Raw genomic sequence first — 20,235 nt, 5'->3', positions numbered from 1 at the left:
AACAGAGTCTTACACCAGAGACACACTGCCAGCAGAACAGAGTCTTACAGCAGAGACACACTGCCAGCAGAACAGAGTCTTACATCAGAGACACACTGCCAGCAGAACAACTGAGAGTCTTACATCAGAGACACACTGCCAGCAGAACAGAGTCTTACATCAGAGACACACTGCCAGCAGAACAGAGTCTTACATCAGAGACACACTGCCAGCAGAACAGAGTCTTACAGCAGAGACAAACTGCCAGCAGAACAGAGTCTTACAGCAGAGACACACTGCCAGCAGAACAGCGTCTTACATCAGAGACACACTGCCAGCAGAACAGAGTCTTACACCAGAGACACACTGCCAGCAGAACAGAGTCTTACATCAGAGACACACTGCCAGCAGAACAACTGAGAGTCTTACACCAGAGACACACTGCTAGCAGAACAACTGAGAGTCTTACATCAGAGACACACTGCCAGCAGAACAACTGAGAGTCTTACATCAGAGACACACTGCCAGCAGAACAGTGTCTTACATCAGAGACACACTGCCAGCAGAACAGAGTCTTACACCAGAGACACACTGCCAGCAGAACAGAGTCTTACATCAGAGACACACTGCCAGCAGAACAGAGTCTTACACCAGAGACACACTGCCAGCAGAACAGAGTCTTACATCAGAGACACACTGCCAGCAGAACAACTGAGAGTCTTACAGCAGAGACACACTGCCAGCAGAACAGAGTCTTACATCAGAGACACACTGCCAGCAGAACAACTGAGAGTCTTACAGCAGAGACACACTGCCAGCAGAACTGAGTTTTACAGCAGAGACAAACTGCCAGCAGAACAGCTGTTCACAGCAGAAACACATTTCTCCATGCCAGTAAACAAGAGATGCTACTCTTCTGCTCCAATCACACGTAGAGGCGCCCGCGCGATCAGACCAGATGTTGGAGCGTTCGCTAAAGATTGGAAGCTGGCCACAGTGCATCCGGTATGAAAGCTCCAATCAGTCAACATGGACTCCGAAAGAAAAATGTAGGTATGTATGTATGTATGTATGTATGTATGTATGTATGTATGTATGTATGTATGTATGTATGTATGTATGTATGTATGTATGTATGTATGTATATTAGTGCTGTCAGGCGATAATTTTTTTTTATCTAATTAATTACAGGATTTGTAATTAATTAATCTAATTAATTGCATTTTAATCGCATAACCATTTTATGCCTGATATTCTATATTCTATAATCATATTTCGAATAGCATGTGTCCGGATGGCAGAATTCAGTACTGTATATACAAAACCTTCTGTTTAATCATCTTCCATCTATTAATTTGCTTCGATTTTTCAGGTCTGGTCAATTTGAGCATGGTGTTATTCACAGTCAAAGATAAAAAAAAAAATTGTTATTGATATTCTCATTTGGTTCATTACAATTTACTCAAGCCTAGTAACAGACACAGTATTTCTGACACAATACATTCCCTGAGATCCATAGATGTCCCTAGAATCAGATACCAAGAACATGCAAATGGACCATATTAAAAAAAAGTCTGTAAATGTGTATTCTACGTTCTTATGGAATGAATGAGATTAAAGAAAATTATATAAAAAAATTAAATAAAAAAGTGTAATACATTTTTAGTTAATTTTCATAACGCGATAATTTGCTGTGTAATTAATTAATCTAATTAACGCGATAAACTGACAGCCCTAATGTATATATGTGTGTGTGTGTGTGTGTGTGTGTGTGTATTGCTAACTGCGGCATTAAATAAAGCTGAGAGACTAATAAATAACCCTGAGACAGGTGGTAATGGACCACTTACCCTGACGCGCACACACACACACACACACACACACACACACACACACACACACACGCACACACATGCACACACACACACACACACACACACACACACACACACACACACACACACACAGAGATGGAGGGAGGGATAAAAACAGACAGCGAGACCAAGAGAGACAGAGAGAGACATAGAGATAGAGAGAGAGCGAGATATATATATATATATATATAGAGAGATAATCTGAGTCTGTTGTGACATTATGTTTGAGAAGAAAGCATCAGAATATATTAGAAAGAGAGGAAAGGAGAGGAGAAGAGGAAAGGAGAGAAGATAGGACAGTATAGGAGATGATAGGAAGAGGAGGAGAGGAAGAGAGAAGGGAAGGAGGAGAGGAGAGGAGTGGAGGAGAGGACAGGATAGGAGAGGAGGATAAGAGAAAGAGAGGACAGGAGGGGAGAGGAGGAAGAAGACAGGACAGGAGGAGGAAGAGCAAAGAAGAAGAGGAGTGGAGGTACAGTATATATATATATATATATTAGGGGTGTAACGATGCATCGATTAATCTAAATGCATCGATTCTAATGTGACGATTCAACTGCATCGATTTGAAAATGTTAGAATCGATTATAATCTAAATTAAACTAAATACATTTTTAATTTGTTTTTAATGTTTTTCTTTTGTGTCTATTGTTATTTTTTTTCCTATAGTCCATTCATGCTGAGTGAATCAGTTCCCCCAGCCACATTTGTGCATTCAAAATTCTTTGGGGAATTAACTGATAGAAAATGTATAGAAAGTTAATCGAATCGAATCAAATCGTGGTCAAATGAAGAGATTTCATGATGCATTGAATCGTTGCCTGAATAATCGTAATCGAAATTAATTGTTGTGAGGTCGCATCGGTACACCCCTATATATATATATCTGAGGGAGGACCGAGAGATATGAACCAAGAAATTAAATGAGGTTTAGTGAAGGTTAGTAAAGAGTGTGTGTGTGTGTGTGTGTGTGTGTGTGTGTGTGTGTGTGTGTGTGTGTGTGTGTGTGTGTGTGTGTGTGTGTGTGTGTGTGTGTGTGTGTGTGTGTGTGTGTGTGTGTGTGTGTGTGTGTGTGTGTGTGTGTGTGTGTGTGTGTGTCAGGCAGTGGCTGTCTCAGAGAACATTATATCTGACCCCAGTATCTCAGTCAGAGCATCTATGTCTGTGTGTGGAATGGATCACCAACTTCCACTGACTAATGCCCGAGGTCGCCTCATGTGGGCACAACAACAAAGACAGCGGGAACAATGGACTGAGTTGAGACTGCAGGGGAAGATTGCGTGTCTCTCTGCTGCGGACCATTCTGTCTCTCACTCTGTGTTCAAAAATGTTGCCATAGATGAGTGCATTGTTATCTTTACTCTGAAAGCGAGATTACAGGTCTTACCATCTAAACTGAATCTCTCCATCTGGTTTCCAGGCAGTCATGCTCCTCACTGTATTCATCATGACATAACCAAATAGCTGAAACCATGTCCCACATCTTAAATGGTTGCCATGTAAGGGGCCTCTACATAAGTAGGCAATAGTAGATCTGATAGCGAAAGATATCTCTCTTATTTTTAGGTCCTCCATCACACTGTATAAGCATTCTACTGTGAAGCCAAGCATGTTCAACCTGTGCAATAATGATTCCATGTTCTCTAGTATTACAGCTAACACCCCTGATGTATTTGTGGTAAATGAACACCTTAGGGAGGTGTCCATTCTTGAGGTTGGCTGTACTTTTGATTACAGCTTAGAAGAAGCCTTCCTAACCAAAATTCTGAAATACCAACAGCTACAGCAGACCATCTCACAGCTAGGCTACAGATGTAAACTCCTAGTTTTTATCTTTGGCAGCCTAGGGCATGTGCACAAGTTGGTTGTGAGGGGCCTAGAAATAGCCGGTCTCCCCAAAAGGAAGGCCAAGCAGTTAGCCAGGTACTGCTCAGTATCAGCAATTATAGGAAGCCGCTCAATTTGGAGGAGGCGCTGTTACCTTTACCCTTGATTCTGCCGCCCATGCACCTTGTACCTGACTGTTCTTCATAATTTTCTGATTGCACTCGCATTGTTTATGTCCTTTGTATGAGGCTTCCTTGTACTTCTGTTTATGTGGACATAAATAAACATTTCAAAATGTGTGTGTGTGTGTGTGTGCGTGTGCGTGTGTGTGTGTGTGTGTGCGTGTGTGTGTGTGTGCGTGTGTGTGTGTGTGTGTGTGTGTGCGCAAGCACACATTTGTGCGTGTGTGTATGTGTGTGCACGGGTAAACAAAGGTGGTACACCAACTACTGTTACCATTGCGATAAAGAAAAGAGGAATACTGCATGTAGTGTATTAAAATGCTATTTACACTGTGACGTACATGGGTACGTGGGTTGGTCGTTACCATTATTACTGTATTTATGACACCATCTGAACATCAGGTTAGTATATGTAAATGTGCTGTTTTGTATGTGTGATGTTGTCATCTCCTAATCTTCTGTTTCTGTTCCGCAGATGCCACTCATCTCCCTGATTGGATTGGTTGCACCTGATTGGTGCATCTTCAAACAGGCAGTGGAGATGGGTGGATAACAGAGTGGGAGATGACACACGTCCTGGCGCCTCACTTGAATCACTGCCACGTTCCAGAGTGGAGTGAGGAGGTTGCCCTTCTCGCCTAGCTGTTTTGTGAAGCGATACTGTGTGGCTTGGTGCCATTTACCACATAAGTGTGGATTAATCCTCCTAGCTGTGGTGTCCTATGATGGACACGTTGTTATATTAGTTATTAAGTGTTTGTTTGTATATATGTATATCTTGTTTGTCCTCCCCTACCTTTTCCCCTGTGCACCATGGAGGAGGTTTAAATTCCTACCTCCATTAAACATATAATTTACTATTTGGAAAACATCTTGTGTTGTGGCTTTCTTACCTACCTGGGACATTGCTTTAAACGCATTTACTGAGAGAGGCTGTTTTTTGTTCATGTGCAGCCGGCTCCAGTTATTATTCTGTGTGGTCCTTAGACCGTTGTACATGACATACATTGACCCCCCACCTGCACACAATACACACCAACACCTTTCATAATATTTTCTCAACAGCTCAGAAGATGGATGAAAGAACACAATATACACACATACAGTATAACACACACACCTATTTCTGTTCACTCCTCCAGGGGGTGTGTGTGTGTGTGTGTGTGTGTGTGTGAGAAAGAGAGGGGGGTGAGAGGGAGATAATGAGGGGGAGAGGGAGATAGTGTAAGACAGAGAGAAATAAAGAAAAATAAAGAGATAGAATGAGAGGAGAGGGAAGAGAGAGAGAGAGAGAGAAAGAGAAAGAGAGAGAGAGAGAAAGAGAGAGAGAAAGAGAAAGAGAAAGAGAGAGAGAAAGAGAAAGAGAAAGAGAAAGAGAAAGAGAAAGAGAAAGAGAAAGAGAAAGAGAAAGAGAAAGAGAAAGAGAGAGAGAGAGAGAGAGAGAGAGAGAGAGAGAGAGAGAGAGAGAGAGAGAGAGAGAGAGAGAGAGAGAGAGAGAGAGCATCAATACAGTACATCAATCTGAATGTTCTTATTGAAGCCCAGAGCCTGACTGTTGGGTATGATTCTACCATCAATCACCCTTTGTGTGCATCTGTGTGTGTGTGTGTGTGTGTGTGTGTGTGTGTGTGTGTGTGTGTGTGTGTGTGTGTGTGTGTGTGTGTGTGTGTGTGTGTGTGTGTGTGTGTGTGTGTGTGTGTGTGTGTATGTATGTCTGTATGGGTGTATGTGTGTGTGTGTGTGTGTGTGTGTGTGATTGTGGTTCCAGTGTCTTAATCACCCAGCCTGTATCACGTTCGCTGCTCCGATCGATACACTAGTATCAACACCAAAAACACATCAAGCATGGACATAGACACTGGAGTGGTATCAGATATCAGGTGATAAAGGGTTAACATATGTTGTTTGGCAGAACTTGGTATGACACCTTTCCCTTGAGGAACAACGCTGAATTGCGCATCGCTTTTTTCTTTTTCACTTTTCTCCAGATGCACACCATTACGAAAATGACAACTATTTCCACTGCTCCAAATCAAGAAAAAAAAGTAAGGGTTTATGGTATCTTTTGACGGCGGACGTGATGGTTATGTCAGTTTAACAATAAGATACTGCTCAACGAGACAAACTGAAGAGTAAGGTTCCTCGTTCCGGGTTCCTTTTCTCTGCGGCCGGGGGGGAAGTAGAATGCCAGTTTCTTCTACAGTCGAGATGTAGAAGAAACCTGTCTGGTTACAGAGAACCGGTGGTGTTTCGTAACTCAAAGGTGTTGCTGGGATATTGAAGAAACCGTACGCTCCACTACATTTCAGTTTGTAGTCGTCAGTTGTCATTTTAGAAGGAGATGACAACAGTCGTATCGCTCAGTTCTTTATAGTTATCTAGAAACACTACTAGAAGGAGATGACAACAGTTCTGAGGAAGTATTCCTTTACATGGGACCAGCATTGAGGCTGAAATTAATGAGTCAATTAGCCTGACGCAGAACATCTGACTGTAAAGGATATCCGTCTAGTAGACTAATTAGACAAACATCCCTAGACATTTTGATTTATCACCTGGTAGCACGAACCGCCAGTACTAATCCCCCCCCAGCAACCAATCACACTGGTCGCATGAATTGGTTTACATTAAAACGCTTCCACTATAACGATGTTAACTTGACATCGCCTCTCATTAGCGCTTCTAGTCACTGATCACAGTTGGAAATGGAAAAGTTACTCATTGTAGATATTTGCAGGGGTTCCCGGTTCGATTCCGGCTCCTCCCGGGCGGCATGTCAAAGTGTCCTTGAGCAAGACACACTAAATATCTTTCTAAAGATGATCCGTGTGCTCCAGCACCTTCCGTTTTGATGACTATAATACACCAATAGACCATATTACGGTCCTTATCTGAGTAGCCCCGGTCCTCATCTGAACAGGTTTAGCGTGTGAACTCCCTCAGGTATTGATCCTCTCCCACTCACCTTATTCCTCTCAAACAGTTCTGTCTGGATGGCCTTGAGGTCGGTGTCCAGCGCCGAGGCGGCCTGCCGCCGCTTCTTAGCCAGCTGCTCCTCCAGGTCCTCCGCCTGGGCGCGCAGCTTCTTGTTGTCCCGCTCCAACCCCAGCTTGTCCGTCTCCAGGCGCTCCCGACGACCCCACTCTGCTGCGTTCTCCACCTGCAGACGCTCCATCTGGGAGAGCGGGGTGAGACGGAGAGAGAGGGAGGGAGGGAGAGGGATGGAGGGAGAGGGATGGAGGGGGTGAACGAGAGCGAGGGGGGTTAGAGATAAAAAGGGAGGGAAGGAGAGATGGAGGGGGTGAGATAGAGAGGGAGGGAGGAGAGGTGAGAGATAGAGAGGGAGAGGGATGGAGGGGGTGAAAGAGAGCGAGGGCGGAGGGGGGTTAGAGATAAAGAGGGAGGGAGGGAGAGATGGAGGGGGTGAGATAGAGAGGGGGAGAGAGAGAGGGAGAGAGAGAGAAGGAGAGAGGGTGAGAGTGAAAAGGAGAGACGGAGAGAGTGGTGAGAGAGAGGGAGAGAAATGGAGGAAGGGAGGGTGGATGGGGTGGTGAGAGAGAGAGGGAGGGGAGGGTAAGAGCAATAGAGAGAGGGGTGAGAGGGGGAAGAGGGAGGGGGGACAGGGAGAGAAGCCTACATTGGGTGCTACTGTGGGGCAGGTCTCGGTGTTTATTTCAGGGCCCTGTTGAGTTACTAGGAGTCCAATCCATGCTGTTGTCCAGTAGAAAAAACCGTATGGATTGTTCTGAGAAAGGACTACTGATCAACATCATTAACTCGGTAGGAAACAGGGCTAAGGGTCCACCATTCTGAACGTACCCTTTAATTCACTCCTTGCCATCCTTCTCTCCTCCTGTCCCCCCTTACTGCAGCCTTCAATCCATCCCTCTATCAATCTATCCATCCATCCCTCAATCTATCCATCAAGAAATCTCCCCCTCTCCCCCTCCATCCAAATATCCATCCCTCTCTATCCATCCCTACCTACCTCAGCTCGTAGTTCAGCTAGTTTTTTATCCATGCTGGTCCGTGCTCCCAGTTCGTCCTCCAGGTCTTCACACATACGACCCAGTTCATCCTGGTGTACCTCCTTCAGCATGTTCAGCTGTGAGAGAAAGAGAGAGAGAGAGAGAGAGAGAGAGAGAGAGAGAGAGAGAGAGAGAGAGAGAGAGAGAGAGAGAGAGAGAGAGAGAGAGAGAGAGAGAGAGAGAGAGAGAGAACCAATTTTAACAACAGAGTTACGGCCAACTGAAAGATACAAATAATGGCAAATAAACAGCTGTTTCTCACAGACCTCGTGTCTGGTCCCAATAATTGTTAAAGCCATAGGCATTTTATATATATATATTGAGAAGATGTAAGTGTGTCGTCCCTAAAAAAAATATAGCTAATATGGAAGTCAACCCCCTCCCCAAAAGAGGTAAAATAAATAAGGCGGTCAAAACATTTTTATATCCTTCTTACCTGTAACTATATATAATAATACAGGACAATACATATTTGAAAGCAATACAGAGTGCGCTTAAGAGCCTGACTGCATTATGTTTCATTATATTTGCATCAACTCCTGTTTTTATACATAATCAGATTGTTTTTAGTAATACTGTGCACGAGCATTACACTAGACTCACTAGAGGTTCCAGTAGTGGGCAGCTTGAATTGCCAGGTCCTAGAACCAGCGCTTTGGGAAGATCTTTTATTTTTAGAGCATTAAAGTTAACTCTTTGGAATGGCCTGCCTCGGAACCTCTGCTGCATTTACAGTAGATTCACCTTTAAAAATAATCTTAAATTGTTTTTAAATTGTTTTTAACACTGTAAAGTAATTTTTTGTTTTTGTTTTACATTAATGTAATTTTAACTATCTTAATTGTTACAGTAGGTTCATTATGCATTGTGTGTACTGACTTTTAATCATTTTGATTTTGCAAATAGTGATTGTTTTTGTATGTTTTTTTGTGTGTGGACAAAAAATCGCACCAGCTAATGGGGATCCCTAATAAAATCAAATCAAATCAAATCAAATCAAATCAAAGCTGGTACCTGAATGTTGTCTTTTTCTTTACATAAATAAAGACATTTCCACTACAAATTGATGCCAAATCTCCCCTTTCCAATGGCAGAGTTCAATCTGGATTTAGTATCACCAGGCGTGATTCACGAATCTACGGTGGTAATCTGACACAAACGCCCGACATATCGTCATGTAACTCGAGAACCGAGGCATTTGGTTGAGTGAGGTGACGTTCGAACGGCAACAAATAGAGTGTTAATTCAGTCATTTATATGTTCAGCGAAAATGCAGCCCTGAGCCGCTCGCAAAGTGCCGTGACTTTCATCTGTTCTGCCAATGTTAGGCTTATTTTTTTAATTTCATCTGCTCTCGACCACTCTTAGAATTTGGTCTTGCCTAAGAGAAAAGCTAAAATAAGAAAACATTGCTGAATCCCAGGTAAGAACAAAATAAGAGGAAATCTGTTCTTATATCGCTTCGTGAATGAGGCCCATTGTTTGCAGAATCCACACAGCGCACGAGTGGGCATGTTGATTAACATAGACCAAGCGGGTTGTGTACAGGTGGCCTTTTCCCGCTGATAGTTAAATGAAAATGCCTGGGTTGTGGATAAAGTGTATATATCTTAGGGGTGGGAATCACCAGTTTCATCATGATATGATACGATATCGATTCTTTGGACAACGATACGATATTTGCCGATATCACAAAGTCTCTCACGATACAATACGATTAGATTAGATTCAGGTGCCTGCAATCGATATGAGATGATATCATATGCCCATTTAACACAATCAGTAACATTTAGATCAACAAAAAAAAGGTAACGGAAATATCATTTGACATTTGTATTTTTGAGCTCTTCCAGACATTTAAAGGAAAATCAATCTATTGTTTTTAATACAAATAGACCTCCTGTTCACTGTAAAGTGCCACGTTTTGATATATTGAGCTTTAAACTTTAAGCTCCATTTTTTGGAACTCAAAACTCAACCTAAAACCCCTCCCTACCTCCCTCTCCCAAACCGTTCCTACAACAATTTGTTGATGTTGCATGATCATGTATAGGCCTACATTTATTATGTATTATATTGTTTATGTTTAAATAACATTTAAACATCAAACTCCTCTGACCTCATCTGCTCTTTCCAAAGACGCGCGCACACACACACACACAGAAAGGGAGAATGCTATGCTGTAACATCTACACACACGGAGCTACTGCTGTTGTTCTTGGGCGGATATGAGACTCGCCACAGGATTTTCAAATAAGAGTATCGATATGAATCGATCTTATTACATTGCATCGATCCGATTCGATCGTTGATAATTACATCGATGTATCGATCTGGATCGATGTATCGTCCCACCCCTAATATATCTGTGTATATCTTAATTTTCTCCCATTCCATTCCCGACCGAGGACAAGACACACACAGCATTTTTCTCATAAAAATGTTAGTGGGTTTGCGAGGTGCGCCCAATATGTTCCAAAAAGTGACAGTGTGGAGGCGTGCTGGGGTAGGGAGAGGAAGGCGTGCTGAGGTGGGGAGAGGGAGGCACTTCTCACAGTGTGAAACAATATGTTGTTTCTGTATGAAACTACATGTTGAATAGCTCAGATTTTTCTCAATAATGCCTGGAAATGGGAGATTTTTTAAATATAAAGTCAAGATGATGATATGCTGGCCAGTTTGCTCCGCTGTCTGACTGAGGATGAAAGATAAGAAACGTTGTTTGCTCGTCATCTAAAAGCTTTTACATAAATGAATTAATAATGAATAATAATGTACTTTATTTGAATAGCACCTTTCATACAATAATTGCAGCCCAAAGTGCTTCACAGCAGTAATGTAGACATAAAATAGACATAGGCATAAAATTGGCTTAATTATAGACAGGCACAAATTTACCATTTACATTAAAGCCTCCCGAAGTTTTTATAGATTTCTGACAACATGAAAAGTGCACTTTCGCCTTTGAGTAGATGTCAGTGAGCTTCAGTCAGCTTGTACAGACAGGAGCTTGTGCTGAGAAAGGACTCCACCGATCAACATCATCATTGGTAAGTAAGAAAAAGGCCAAGGGTCCAAAAATCTGAAAACACATCATGAATCCATGTATGGATTTGTACTATTCTGTTGTCAACCATATATACAAATCATAAAATTATGCAACATATTTAAATAATATAAAATGTGTTCTTTGCAGCAGTATTATAAAGACTTATGAAGAATCGTGAGCTCCGGCATGATCCGACCTTTAATATCTTATCTGTTATTAAGCTTTAAATGTGTGTGTGCGTGCATGTGTATTGGGTCGGGTGCGTAGGTAGCGTTACTTATGGGGTCTAATGAGGCCCATGTCTCATTTCCACGCTGCCCTGGTTACAAGACAATGACTTAACACTTTAAACAACAACATCCCCCGCCCACACACCCATCAATCCACACATGCACACACTTAATAGGCCTAAGGGTTTTCAAACTTGCTGAACCAAAATACATGTACAAGTACAAATATGAAAAGAAAAAACAGATGAATTATATTCTCCTCCTCTCTGCTGTCCTCCCCTCTCCTTCACCTCCTTCTCTCCCCTTCTTTCCTCTCCTCTCCTCCGATCCCGAGTTCTGATCTTCTATAATCTGTTCTATAAACTACATCAGACTATTTTCTGACCCTTCTTCTCTGAAGACTGTTACTGTCCCCTAGTGGAAAGACACTGCAAACACACTTTGTGTGTGTGTACTGTATGTGAGTGTGTGTGTGTGTGTGTGTGTGCGTGTGCGTGCGTGTGCGTGCGTGCGTGTGTGTAAATGCATGTGTGTGTGTGTATAAGTAGCATGGAGATACGTGCACATGGAACATTTACAGACATAACCATGTACATTTTAGCTGTTGTGATTGAGTCTGTCAGTTCCTCTAGCCACATTGTCAAGAAGCCAACCTGTGATAAGTCAGTCTTTTCTATAATGAGAACTATTTTATATACTAAAAAATATAACTGGGGAAGTTTGTTCTGATCCCAGTATTTATTGTCGCTGGTTGGTCGCTGGTTCCCTGACCTGGTGACGATGTGACCTTCCCTCCAGATTCTATCTCACCTCAGTCAGTTTCATGGTAACAGGCTACTGTCTATCTCACCTGTTGGAGTTACATTTACATTTACTGTAACTGAGGGGTACAATTCCCTGACTGTATTGATAAGTATGGTATCATTAAACCACTACCGCTTTATGTACTTTAATTACTGGCCATACAGTACATGATATATAAATATGATGAACACTTCCCACAATGAATCGGTTCCACACAAAGTGGTAATTAAGTATTTATTGCAGCAAAAGGTACATAATATACTTCTCTATTTTACTTTGGATGCGCTTATAAGGCAAAGGAATGTGCGTAGGCAAATCAATAATGAATGTCCATTCTCTGGTTACGCAGGAGGTAATTATACAACCTGAATCTTAGGGAATTATATCTATGGTACACTAGTAATATATAGCGGGAGATACTGGAAGGGTCCCCCCGGTTGTAAGCCAGCAGGGGTAGAGGATCTGTCGGTAGTAGAGAGTCTGGTCAACGATGACTAAGGAGACTCCAAGTACAGGAGACGGTGCAATAGTCTCTTGATCCACAGACGAATACAGCTGTTCTCCGTAGACTGTAGCTCCACAGTGAAGAAAGCTAGCCGGCCTCAGGCTCTCTGAGGCGCAGACTCGACGTGGCTCCTCACAGGGTAAATCCCACACGTGTAGGCGTCGGCGATTCTCCGCTCCATAAATCACAGGACCAAAACAAATATAATCCAGCCGCAAAGGGCTATGTAGTCGTCGGGTAGATTAATCCAGTGTACATGTCCACACGGTTCTCGTCTAGGTCTCCTCGGGTGAAAGCGCCATGAAAGCAGCCCAGCCTGGATAAGCACTCTAGCTGGTACGAGGAAGCGTTGGTGATGCTGGTCACTGTAGAACTTTAGCCGCACGATACACTATACACAAATAGACTATTACTGACTTAATAGAAATATGTCGCACTCGACGGTATAGCGCCAAACTCTGACAATTCAGTTATTAATTCGCACGCGGTCTCAATGCTCTATTTGGGGCCAAACAGGCCATACTTCACCGCACGTTGTATCGTGGGTGAGGCTTCAACTTATTGGGTAACTCTACTTCTGTATTCACCTGCGCCATATTTATATGCACGGCGAACAATCTAGTGCCAACCTCATTTCTGTCTCGTATCCCTGGGCAAGGCCGGGCATGTACAGACATGTCTTGACGGTGGCCTTGAACCTGACTCTGGAGGCATGGCCCTGGCGCCTGTGGACCGCTGTCCAATAGGAGAATGAAATATTATGGTCTGTACTAGGCTAAAGGGACATTCCGTGTATATGTACAAGGAATATACAAGGGATATCAAACGATATACAAATACTATGCAATATATATCAATCAATAAATATATATATTCGGTTTAATCTGATCCTTTGTAACAGCCGCCTCCTAATTAGTCCCACCTAATTAGCTAAGCAGAGACAGATTAACCGCACTGTCCACTACTCAATGTCTGTTGTGAGGGGCCGGGCAGTTCACAAAGTCATGGGGACATGGTCGTCATCGATAGTATCGGGGAGCCTTGGCAGTTCTATTAGCCTCGCCACGGGTCGGGTGTAGATCCGTCCTTGGACGAGCACTTCGGCTGCTCGGACCTTTCCGTCGGCACCGGTGATCACTTTGCTTACGCGGCCAGCCGGCCACATAGCTCGGGGTAGTGACTGGTCGATAAGCATGACGACTGTCCCTTCTGTCAAATTGTCTCTCTCTTTCACCCATTTCTGGCGGGTCTGTAGAGACGGTAGATAGTGGAGTAGGAAGCTGTTCCAAAACTTGTCAGCCAATACTTGACTGTACCTCCACATTCTTTTTTTTTTGATCAATTTTTTTTATTGTTATTCACACGAAACAAGACAACACATTAACCACAATCACAATACATAGAACTTCACAAGAAAATAACAAAAACAATAATAATAATAATACAGACTAACAATTATACAGACAAGAGAAAAGAAAACAGAGTTCAACCTTCTAAATTAATTCCAAGGGGTACTATCTAATAAATGGTCTTTCCCAGTGTTCAGCCCCGATTCCCGGCCGTGTGACCCTATATTAATAAAACTTACATCTCCAATCCACCACAAGGACCATTTTTTGAGAACACGACCTGAAAACAGAGCAATGAACCTTCATGAAAAAACAAAAACCTGTAGAGGTGTTCCATAGACTCACAGAGACCGTGTAAAAGTGGCCAAACAGTGAAGAAATAGTCAAATAGCTGCCCCCCCATAATATCCCCAGCTAAACTCAAGATGACAAGACAAAGGACAAGACAGACAAAAACATTTCCTCCTCCCCCTCCCAAGAGACCGCCGGACTCACCCGAACACGCACCCCAACCCCGCTCAGCCGCACACTGCGGTCTTTACCTTCTCAGCTGCTGCGAACCACAGGTCAATTCCAGCCTGCCCCACCCCAATCACCCGGGCTGTGGATATCTCAAGATAAATCACATCCAATAGAGTTAGGGACCAGTTAATCATTGTAAGCTTCTCAGGCTCCTTCCATCTCATTGCTATTAGCTTCTTTGCTGCTGTGACGCCCGCTAGGACAACCCTTTTCAGTTGTACGGACGCGGGTAGTGTCGTTATATCGTTCAGGAGTAGCGTAACAGCTGTGAATGGGATAGTTAAGCCACACAGATCTGAAAGTTTGTCCGTTATTGACCTCCAGAAGCGGGCCACTGGTGGGCAATCCCAATACATATGCATATAAGTGCCGGTGGCCTTTTGAGAGCACAAAGTGCACCGAGAGTCGGTTATCAGTCCCATAGCATATAGCTTCCTAGGTGTAAGATAGGTCCTATGAATATAATTAAAATTAATTTGCTGGTGATTGGGGTTGCGGGAAGATAATGCCACATTTGCCCAAACATCATCCCAGTCAAACTCGGGGTCCAACTCCGGGATATCCACACGCCAGATTGTATCCAATGATAAATTTTTATACGTGGATTGAATTAAGAGCGTATAAAAGTCGGAGACAAACCCTCTGGATGTCGTCCTGTCCACTATGAGCCTGAGGAAGGGGTGTGGGTGCAAGGCTTGAGCCCACGGTACGCCATGCGCCCTCAGTGCTGACCTTAGTTGAAGGTAAAGAAAGAAGGACTCGCCGGGAAGATCATAAAATTCTCTTAAGTCCTGAAACGCACGGAGGCCGTTCTTATCATAAATATCCTCCAGAGTATGCACTCCCCTCCTTTGCCATTGAGGAATATTAACCGGCTTGTGTCCAACAAGTAATTGCTGGTTATTAAAAATTGGAGAGTCCAGGTGCCAAGGGCATTTAACCCCACACGACCTCTGTACATTACGCCACGTTTGGATCACGTGAGTTATGATCGGTCCATACCTCAGCCGGCATTTCGAAATAGAGACAGTGGAGTACACTACATCCTGCAATCTTAGCGGAGATACCGCCGCCGCTTCTAAGGAGCGCCACGATACAGCCTCTACAGGGTCCAGCCAGCACATCAGAGGTCTCAGTGAAAAGGACCAGAAATAAAGTTTAAAATCAGGGATTGCGAGGCCCCCATCTTGTTTTCTACGTTGAGTAGTAGCCCTTTTGATTCTCGGGCGTTTGTTATTCCAGACAAACTTAGATACCATCGATTGTACCTTGCGCCAGTGGTCTATTGGAGGGGGCAGGGGGAGCATTGAGCTAATAAAATTTATCCTAGGCAGGATGTTCATTTTGATTATGGAAGCCCGGGCTTGTAAGGAGTTAGGAAGGGACGACCACCTGTCTAGATCCTGGCGTATTTTATCATAAGTACCCGTGAAGTTGTACTTAGTAGTTTGGTTCAGCGTGGGGAATATCTCTATGCCCAAGTATTTAAAATGTTCTACTATGGGGATATCAGCTGGTAGTCGTACCGCCTTGGCCAGTTCATTAAGAGGCAGGCAGGCTGATTTGTTCCAGTTAATCTTAAAACCTGACAATTTACCAAAGTCGTCGATTATCCTCAATAATTTTGTGGCCGACCGGGAGGGGTCGTCCATGAAAATCAGCAGGTCATCCGCATAGAGAGCAATTTTGTGTGGAGTATTGTTGACCATTATGGGGACGATGTCCTCCGATTGCCTAATAAATTGGGCCAAAGGTTCGAGGGAAAGCGCGAACAGTCCCGGGCTCAGAGGGCAACCCTGTCTAGAAGATCTGGAGACCGGAAAGAGTGTGGAACAGTTTTTGCCTGTCAGTATCATCGCAGACGGCGAGGCATACAGGACTTTAATCATATGAATAAAACTCTTTCCAAGACCCATGACCTCAAGTACCTTCCACAGGTATGACCACTCAAGTCTGTCAAACGCCTTCATGGCATCCAAAGATAGAACTGTGGATGGAGTTGTATTGTCTTTACTGTTATCGATTACATGCAACAGCCTCCTAAGATTATCTGCAGCCAGACGCCCCGGGATAAAACCAGTTTGATCGCAGTGTACCAATACAGACATAAATCTCTGCAGGCGACGGGCCAGCACCTTGGCAAACACCTTTAAATCGGCCCCGAGAAGACTCAAGGGTCTATAGCTACCACAATCATTGGGATCTTTGTCCTTCTTGAGAAGTAAAGAAATCAACGCCATATTGACATCTCTTGAGAACTCCCCTTGTTCGATAGCGTAATTGATCATATCGAGCATCAATGGACCCAGTTGGTCCCAGAAAGCTAAATACACTTCGGGTGGAATACCATCCCAGCCTGGTGCCTTACCCCTCTGCATTTCAACAATAGTCTCCCTCAATTCTACGAGAGTAATCGGTCTCCCCAGTTCCTTGGCCTCTTCCTCAGAAATGTGGGGTATCTCAAGCCCGCCAATGAACGATTCAAATTTAGAGTCATCCAGATTACCCTCTGAGCTATATAACTGTGAGTAAAACTCTTTAAAAGTGTCATTGATCTTTTTCGACTCAGTAGTGACTGCACCCTGGCTCGTCCTAATCGAGGGGATATCCGAGAAATGATCATTTGAGCGTATTTTCATTGCCAATAGATGGCTAGGTCTGGAGCCGTGAAAATAGTAATTTTGTCTTGTCCTATGTATCAAGAACTCAGACTGTTGTTTAAGTATGGAGTTTATTTCTTTTTTGACTATCTTACGTTGTGTGTTTAGTCGTTCATTATAGTCAGTTTGCAAGGATGCGTATAGGTCCGCATATAATGATTCCAGTCCTTCTAGCTTTTTTGACCGGGATTTTCGCAAATTGGAGGCAAATAGTGTGACATGACCCCTGATGAATCCTTTCAATGCGTTCCACAGGACCCTAGGGTCTTCTACTGTGCCAACGTTGATCTGCAAAAATTCAGCTAGTTTACTCCTGAACTCAGAACAGAAGTCATCGTTCTTTAGCAGGGTCGAATTAAAACGCCATCTGGGAGCTCTTGCGGAGAGCCTGCCAAAGGTTGCCGTAAGGAAAATCCCCTTGTGGTCTGAGAGAGCCAAGGGAACCAATGAGACATCGAAACTATCAAACATATTAGGGGACGCGAATGCATAGTCAATTCGAGAGAAGCTTTTGTGTCTGGCTGACAGGTGAGAGTAATCTTTGAGGGTGGGGTTGCATAAACGCCAAAGGTCTGTGAGCCCTGTGTCTTTAGCCCACATCCTAAGGGCCTTAGAGGCCCGTTTTTGGTCGCTCGTTTCAGAGGGCCCGGACCTATCCATCTCAGCATCCCAGCACGCATTAAAATCGCCACCCACCATGAGAGCGTATCCATTAAGTTCCAACATATTCTTCGTGATTGTATTATAGAACGCTGAATCAAATGTGTTAGGAGCATACAATGCTATTATAGCCATCTTCCTATGCAAGAATTCAACTTTTGCTATAGTAATCCTTCCCTCCGTGTCCGACCATACATCCAAGATTTTGATGTCAAGGTTACGTCTTGTAACTATGACTACTCCTTTCATCTTATCATCGGCTGAGGATGAGGAGATAACGTGATATTGCCGATTTGCCAGTCTTGACACGTCACCTACCAATAAATGCGTTTCACTAAGGAGAGCAAGGTCAATATTTCTCCTCTTCAATAGCCAAAGGACACTGGCACGCTTGTGTGGGGCGTTAAGCCCTCCTGCGTTCCAAATTAAAATATTCAATTTAGCCATGGTCGAGCTTGTATAAATGCGTAGAGAACATACCAGTGCAGCCAGGCTGAGTACAGAGGTGCCGATCCCGGCGGGCCCGGACGGTCAATCCCAGGAGTTCAGAGGAGGAACAATTACACACACATAAAACAGTACATAAAACACATAAAAATACCACCCCAGCTACAACCCCTCCCCCTTCTACTCTAAACCCTAACCCACCCGTCCTAATATAAGGTCCCCTATTCCCACTCTCCAATCCCCACCCTATGCCCCATCCCCTGAGGATGGTCATCCTCCTATCACTTCCCACTAGAGACATGGATTAATAAGACGCTCCCCACTCCAACCCCCCTCTAGATAAACCCCTGAGTGAACCCCCACTAGTCCAATAAACACAAATAATAATAAAATAAAATTCAATAAAGATATCGGTCGAAACCCACCTGAGCCCTGGCCCCAACATGAGACAACCATAATGGTAAAAATAGCCATTATTAAATAATAACTCCACATCAACCTGCAGCCCTCTATTTCCGAATCTGCGCTTCAACATCACATTGTTATAGCCCAAAAGGGTATAAGAAAATTCAAAACAAAATTAAATTAAAGCATCCCAGCCGATAGTCTAAGGCAGGTTCGGGTCACAGGTTAATTGTGCAAAATTGTGTGAACAGTGTCAATTAAACCATGACAAAAAAAAAAAAAAAGGGAAAAAAGGGTTACGGTCAAAAAGCACCCCTTTAGCTGTCCCTCTGATCAGGCACAACGGCTGAAATGACATAACCTATGTAAGAATAGAATTAAACACATTCATTAATTAATGCAGGGATGGTAATAGGCAACACCTGACACCACCTGTTATCATACATTGTTTCAATAAAGATATCGGTCGGAGCAGTTAGTCCAAGGTAGGATCGAATCACAGTTAAATTGCTCATTCAAATGCCATTAAAACACCGACAATAATTATTATATAATTACTCAGCATCAGCCCTGTAACCATCTACCTTGGAGTCTGCATATTAATGTCGCAACGTTATAGCATAAGTGGCTCACGGAAAATTCAAAACAAAATTAAGGCGAATCAGCAGTTAGTCCAAGGTAGAATCGGATCACATTTAAATCGCGCATACAGATGACATAAAAACAGCGACAATAGGAAAGAAAAAAGAAAGGAAAAGAGGGGCATGGCTAAAGTGCAGGCCATATAACCATATAGCCTTGAAGTGCAAGCCATACCCGACCCAACCTGTTATCATATATTGTATATGCATATTCAACCGACCTTGGCATCTACTTGGATCCCAACGCTCAAAAAAAAAAAAAACCTGGATATAAAAATAAAAGCATACCAGAAGTTAGTTAGGGACTCGGTCACTCTTGAACTGTGCAAACCAATGTCCCTTTGAACAGCAACAGCAACCAAAATACGTAACCATTAACGGGTCTCGAATGTCTCAGCGCAGACTATAGGCGAAGCCCGCTGGCCAGCCCGAGGCTAGCGCGTAAGCTAGTGATGAATCCGGATAGCACGTTAGCTTATTATGTACATTGTTCAGCTAGCTCGTTAGCTTCCAAAGAGGCGATACACAAGTACGACCATGAGGTCAGCTTTAGCAAGTAACAGAAGTCATTGGGAAGCCCCGCTAGTTGGATGGGCAGAGGACAGTTAGCATGTCTGGGCATGACAGCAAGTGTTTGTGAATAGTCTACCTAATCAATGTATATAGGCCCAAACCGCCAAGTCACTCACCCTCCATTGATATCAAGCAACAGACTCGGGTGTCTCCGCGAGATATTCCTTCGCTTTAGCCAACGACCAAAACAAACGCTGACCACCGACCTTCTCCAACACAGATAATTTCGCGGGAGCGAATAACGTGGGCCTCAGGCCTAGTTTCCATAGCTTAGTCAGGACCACCTTGTACTCGGCTCTCTGTGCTTGAACCTCCGGTGTAAAGTCCTCGAAAATGGCCACTTTGTGATCGCCAAGCCTCAGATTACCCCTCCTGGTACGAGCCGACCGCATGATGATTTCTCTCTGCTGGAGTCTGTTCAGCTTGACTATGATGGGCCTCGGCTCTTTGTTCACGCCGGGAGAAAACCTGCCCGCTCTGTAGGCCGATTCACAGATAGG

General features: G+C 43.7%; 1 protein-coding gene across 3 annotated transcripts in view; it reads right to left on the bottom strand.

Annotated features, from left to right (window-relative positions):
• ccdc102a (coiled-coil domain containing 102A) overlaps positions 1-20,235 on the bottom strand; it is a 336,579-nt gene that overhangs the window by 74,113 nt on the left and 242,231 nt on the right. For all 3 annotated transcript variants that reach the window (XM_084308068.1, XM_084308070.1, XM_084308069.1), the window contains 2 exons: positions 7,851-7,967; positions 6,828-7,037 (listed from right to left, as the gene is read on the bottom strand). In XM_084308068.1, coding sequence (XP_084164194.1) covers positions 6,828-7,037; positions 7,851-7,967 — 327 coding nt within the window. The remainder of the gene's footprint in view (positions 1-6,827; positions 7,038-7,850; positions 7,968-20,235) is intronic.

This window comes from Notolepis coatsorum (assembly GCF_963971535.1).
Source record: "Notolepis coatsorum genome assembly, chromosome: 2".
NCBI classification, from domain to species: Eukaryota; Metazoa; Chordata; class Actinopteri; order Aulopiformes; family Paralepididae; genus Notolepis; species Notolepis coatsorum.
The sequence above is the reverse complement of the archived record's forward strand: the minus strand, read 5'-3'. Positions and strand labels throughout refer to the sequence as shown.